This window comes from Limulus polyphemus, unplaced genomic scaffold (assembly GCF_000517525.1).
Source record: "Limulus polyphemus unplaced genomic scaffold, Limulus_polyphemus-2.1.2 Scaffold750, whole genome shotgun sequence".
Taxonomy (NCBI): Eukaryota; Metazoa; Arthropoda; class Merostomata; order Xiphosura; family Limulidae; genus Limulus; species Limulus polyphemus.
In genome coordinates this window covers 40,350-46,969 of record NW_013666360.1, presented here as the reverse complement: position 1 = coordinate 46,969, position 6,620 = coordinate 40,350, and the positions used below count along the sequence as shown (strand labels likewise).

At 31.2% G+C, this 6,620-nt stretch overlaps 1 protein-coding gene across 1 annotated transcript in view; it reads right to left on the bottom strand.

The window, feature by feature from the left end:
• Positions 1-6,620, bottom strand: part of LOC106460317 (ribosomal protein S6 kinase alpha-5-like) — a 72,415-nt gene that overhangs the window by 52,039 nt on the left and 13,756 nt on the right. The window contains exon 2 of the mRNA XM_022387013.1: positions 4,165-4,233. Coding sequence (XP_022242721.1) covers positions 4,165-4,233 — 69 coding nt within the window. The remainder of the gene's footprint in view (positions 1-4,164; positions 4,234-6,620) is intronic.

Below are 6,620 nucleotides of genomic sequence, written 5' to 3'. Positions count from 1 at the left end.
GAATAATACCTCATGGCCATAAACAAACACTTTGGACTACAAAAATCAAAAAATAAATTAAAAGACAGCTCAGGAGATGTCTTTTCTGTTTTGTACAAGAAATGGAACAAAGTCAAGCACATAAACAGAATCAACATATTGTAATGTAACACTGAAATGTTCAAAATGATAAAGAAGAGTGCATCAGAAAAGTAAGAAAAGATGTCTATATATATATATATATATAAATGATAATGTATTGTTGCGTCATCGAGATCACGTGACAATTCTCACGCCCTCTTGTTTCTAGAACTATCCCGTATCTTGGCGAATGCTCTAGTATTTGCTAGATAGGGTAGGCTGGTATATAAAAAAAGGTAATGTAATGTGTGTGTGAAGATAGTGAGTAATTGATCTGCGGTCAGAAGTATTATTGACGTTCATTGTTATAGCGTTTGTTTAGCGCGATTGTTGAAGTTGAGTGTATCGGTAAAGTTGTATTCGGAAAGAATAAACCAGTTTTATTAAGTAAAGAACTTGTGTTGCTAAAGTTGTATTCGGAAAGAATAAACCAGTTTTATTAAGTAAAGAACTTGTGTTGCTAAAGTTTCATCGGAACGAAGTTACGGAAAGTTAATTAACAAACGGAGACGTAATAGTATTCTTAAACTAGCAAATCCACATGGCTTGAGCCTAAAGAATTTAAAGAATTGGTGGCCAGACAAAGCAGAAGTGTAAAAATGTGAGAATACTATAATTTTGTGCACTAACTATATTATATGTCCAAATTCCGCATAAATGGGTATACAAAGGCATGTATATAAATGCTCAAAATGTCCATCTTCATCACCTAGTGACTAAAACCAAATTTCAGATATGTCTCAAATACATTTACCTTGAAAGAAAAATAACATGATAAAAATTCAAAATACAAAAAAGTTTATAATGACCCACTACTTCATCCTTCTCCTTTTTAATGCAAACAAAAAACTGAAGATGCCTCTAAGACTGACATCTTGATCCATGAAAGAAGCTGTGGAAAAGATAAAGAGAAAAGAGAGAGACTAAAAACAGAAAGAAAACTGGACAACAAAAAGTGATTATTTTTGGGTGGCTGTGCCAACATTTGACATATTTCAGCCACTGGTCTTCCATTTTTTATGTACATTATCTGCAATAGGTTTAGATGTGAGAAGACCAACTAGAATCTCTTTACTCTTTCTCTTTAAGAGTCAATTAACTCCTTTCCTTCAAGTATCTTGATTTCCACAAGCTACATGTGGCAGCTGCTAAGCTTTATAAATCGAACATAGCAGCATAGGTTTCATAAGTAAATTCAGTGGGTATGGGCCAATTACTTTATTACCAAATGTGTATTAATGTTTATAAAATAGCAGTGTTCATTGAATGAAGTCTTGTCAATTTTTGGCATTAACAAATGTGTTGTGTGATACTAATACTTACTGCTTATGATACAATGTAATTTTGCCCATCCATGCTATATTTAAGTCCTGATATTTATTACAAATCACTTCCTACAATACATAGAAATAAATCTTTTACCCACAAGGATCATATGTGTCCCAATGTAGTATTAATCTCTTATCTATAAAGACTAGAATGAATAAATTCTATTCTGCATTTTTCTGATAAAAACACTTGTATACTTATATTTACCTCCATATTTTAAATTTACAATTTGATGATGGGAATTTGTATTGTTCTTTGTTTCACTAACATATGTCTGAGAAATTAAAGTAGTTTCTAGGTTATCAGCTTAAAATCACATCAGGATTTTTTTGTTATTTGAATAGAAAGTCTGCTATTTAAACTGACAGCATGTGGCTAATAACTTATCCAATTCAGCTGACCAACAGAAGATATTATTTGTTCATTTGCACAAAATGTTTACTCTTCTAAAGCATTATTCATAAATTAAAATTATATCAATAACCATGTAACAACACTAAGATTACTTTCCAAGAAGGTATCTATGTTCTTTATTAGCACCAAGATATTTCAAATGTTACATTGTCATTTTCTAACACATGTATACCATTGTGAATAATAACTTAATGTCTAACATTATTAAACTAATGAATAATTATTAATGACTGTAATCTCCAGAAAATATTAGTTTTTTTCCAAAAACTAAAATGGTTTTTGGAGATTACAGTCATTGACAATTATTCATTTAATAATGTTATAACTAAAATGAATCGGAAGAAATGGGCACTTGGCAGAGTGTATGTAGACAAACTGAATTAGATGTTTCTAAAAGCAATGAATTAAAGAATTAATTGTTTTGGATGCTTGCCCAAAGTTGTCAGCTGTTATGCTACATTATGTTTATATATATATATATATATATATATATGTATACTATGTTTTATACCTGTTTTAGATGTATAGCAATTTTTTAATGTTTCATTTATTTGGTGTGTATAAAGTTTTAGTATAAGCACATGGTCCAAAAAGTTGCTGAGATTGCTCAGCTCCATTTGCTTTCTTTTCTGCAGAAGATAATGTCTACTCTGCCTGAGAGGATATTAGAGTAACATATAGCTTTTGGGTTGAAATGACTGACACTGTAATATCCTCTTTAGTTCTACAGAAGTCTATCCTGAGAAAAAGAGAGTTGTGAAGCTAAATAGAATCAACTCTGATTCTGTCTGTACAAGTATGCACACTGTGCTTTCTGTTTGTTTGTCATAATAAAAAGTTTATTCATTTATTTACATTTGTTCTGAAGAACAGTATGCAGAGATGGTCGATTTTCACTTGGTCTGAGTTCCTTTACAGACTTGCTTGGTTACTTTATATTTGTTAGGTTGGCCTATTTTCATTTGACCTGAGTTGCCTTACAAATTTCTAAGGCTTGATTATCTCATGTTTACTTTATCCTAAGTAAGACCAATGACATTAAACACTGTTCCATGTGGACTTTGTCATTAAATGTCACTCTAACACAGAATGTAACTATGATGTTTTGAAAGAAGTGATCATTTTATGTGTAAAATCAGCTGAATCTTTTATTATATTCTGTACAAACATACTAGAAATTTAAGTATATCATTGGTAAAGGTTTCCAGTAATGATTTATCACAAGGTAATTGGAAAGATATGATACTTGAAGCTAGTCTAATGCTATGAACTATAATGCATTTTATTGATTTTGTTACTAACCTTGGCAAGTTGACTCATGTCCTCACAAAATTTCTCACCACTCAAACTATAATTTTTGAGAATGATGGTTTTTATTAAAATGTAATGCTGGGCAATTAACTCAATTACCTATTAGCATTGATTAGTGTCACATAAAATTATCTATCAATTGAAATTTCAATTAAATTGATTTATGTCACAAAAATAATTAAATAAATAAATAATTTTATTTTCAATTATTCCAACTATCCAAGTCTCATGAGAATAATTAGTTTGTTAAATGTAATCAATTAATGAGTCCAATGATTAACCAATTATCAAATTCCAGTAACTGACCAGCTCCATTCAAATGTGGTATAAAACTACTCCATTTTTTCAAGAAATTATTATAGTATTATTGATATTCAAATAGAAATAACTAAATTGATGATTTATTGAATTCAGTGATTTACAAAGTTTGAATATTTATGCTATAAAATTACATCAAACTTACCTTATTAATTCCATTCTTTTCTTTCAGAAACAGTGATACCAAAACTGATATTTTATTATAATCCTATGTTTAGGTATTGGTGTTATAATTTACATGACTGCCACTGTATTATAAGTGTGTTATGGTCAACTAATTCCACCATCTTCAGAAGAGGAGGAGAAAAAACAAGATGGTGGAATTATTTCCACTGAAACATGTAGAGTTTTTAGTTTCTTTTAACTTATATTTCTTAAAACTTTACAAATAAATTATTGTGCAAATAACTGTGTGTTTTATGTATTAAGGATAGCAATATTGACAAAATTAACCAAACAGTCATCATAACCATATTTTCAAAGGAAAAAAACATACAATTTCAAGTAATTTTATTGATAACTTGATCATACAATTAATCTTAGGTTTCAAGTTCTTGAAAATTAAATAATAGTGTTGTTCATCATTTTAGAATATAATTATTCAATTGCAACTCTAAATGTTCTAAGGAATTCAAAAATATAATAATATTATCTAAATACACCAATACTTACCTCCTTTTCCTAATACTTTGAGCAGTTCAAAATTGGAAATGTCCACCCTGTCTGAACCTGTCAAGTTTACTGTAGATAATAAAGAAAAAGGCATGATGAGAAGTATAAAATAAATGCATGCTCCAATACTGTAAATAGCCTGTAAACCTAACCCTGTAAATATAATCCTCCACTCCATTTTTAAACCAATGTGAGTATCTTGACTTAATGAGTACAAAATATATTTTTCATAAAATATATCCTGCTTCCTGGAAATCCACATTCACATAAAAAAAGGCATAATTGTAACAGATGTACTTTTAATATTATCACAATATAACATATGACAGACACCCAGGGGCCTCTTGGTCAAATGTGGCTTTCTCATATTTCATCAAACACCTACTTGCCTATATTCAGGCCCAACCTCTAAAATATTATCAAGCTTTCTTTTGAACTCTCCTAATCCTGTGTCTATCATTCTGAAGGCAATCTATTTCAAAGGTTACCACCCTGTTAGAAAAATAAAATTGCCAAGTCTGAAATCTATGTCTTCTGAACCTACAGAAAAAAATGATGCATCAATCTACCCTCTCTGACACTTCTTTTTCAAGAGAGTTTTAAGGACTTTAATTTGTCCTCATATCATAGCACCTCCATCACAAGAATCATCCTAGTACCCATTCTTTGAACCTTTTCCAACAGTTCATTGTCCTTCTTAAAGTAAAGATCCCAAGAATGAAGACAATACTTCAAATGGGGCCTAATCAGAGATCTTTACAAAGAAACAATAATGTTCCTTGACTTATATTTAATATTTCTGCAAATACAACCAAAAATCCTGTTCGAAAGAGTTGAGGTAAGAATGATGTCAATTATATATATTGTTACGTCTCTGGTTGTTCGTTTGTTAATTTTCCATATAAATTCTTTCCAAGAAACTTCAGTGATACAAGTCCTTTCTTAAATAAAACTAGTTTATTCTTTCTCAACTCAACTTTGCAATACACTTAATTTCCACAGTCACTTTAACTTAAACACACGCTATAACTTACAGAGATTCATGCACTTTACTTACGGTCACTACCGCGCTTGACTAAATTGTCCGTCTCTGTCTCTGCCTGTCTGCAATTCTATCCTCGCCATCACTTTATTTGTCGGCTTATATACTATAAAAGCGTACATCTAGATTACACTCGTCTCTTCATGAAACTTCTAGATACTCATCACATGTTACTAGCGTCACATCACTTCCACTGTCATAACAATATTAATCCATAACAGCAAGGTGAATCAAGTAAATGTCACTGCTGCACATTTTTAACTTTCTAGCTTTAAAAGTAAAATTTTTCCTTAATATATTCAATCATTGCCTGATATACTGGGTGGGTTCTTTTGGATTATTGGGTAAAAATAATGAGAGATCCAGTCCACATAATAAAAACAAATTAAGTTACTTCTTCTTTAACATCTGCTGCAGTAACTTTCACCTGTAGACTTAACTTAAAATAAAAAAAATTTTCAACAGAAACTACTGCATGTTATTCACTAATAACATTTATCAGAAGTTTCTTTGATTAATAATAAAATAAACTTACTGATTAGCTTACAGAAATACTACCTCTTACTGAATAACTTTAATTCATCTATCCTCTATCAATCATCAACTATTTGACAATTAGCTACTTCTTTTTTTATACAGAACTATCATTCCAGCCAAATATGGCAAGTTTCTTCATTATAGGTCAACTTTTATAAATATTTTTAATCTTAGTATCATGTACCCTGAAGCTAAAACTTAAATTAAAACATTGAAAACATAGCTGACAACACTGCCCCCTTCCTGGATTTGAAGCCCATTGAACAATCCTAAAACACTAAATTAATCTGCTCATTCACCAAGTCTTTTTGGTGGATTTCTTTTCCAAGGGTTATGGCATACAAATGGGATAATCTTTTGTCCTTTGTCATTACTTGCTGTCTTGTCACTTGGGAAGTTCTCAATAAATCTGCTGGTGACTCTATCCTTATTGATCCTCTGAAAGTGTTTCAATAAAAACCCTTGAGCCCTCAGCAAGTTGAGTTTCTATTGACAAATTCTCTCACCAATATACCTCCGAAAGTGATCATGGAGGATGACCTTTGGTTTGGATTGCCTGTTCTTTTTGATTCTACAAACCACATTACTGATTCTTTTCATCACAACATATGGCTTTTGTCAATACCTGCTTTACTTTGAAGTTTGTCCTTTCTTGCATTGATAACTACAGACATGCCATGTAATGTCAATGGACTACAGTCTTATTAGTACCACCTTTGGCTTACCTCGCCGACCACACTTTACTCAGAAAGCCACGTCTGAGAGACAATCCACTATGTCATATGGGCCTTCCCATGGAGAAGACAACTTAGGAGACTTCCCCTTTGGTCTTCCTAGGATTATACAACCACACCTTGTCTCCTGGTACAAAGCAGCC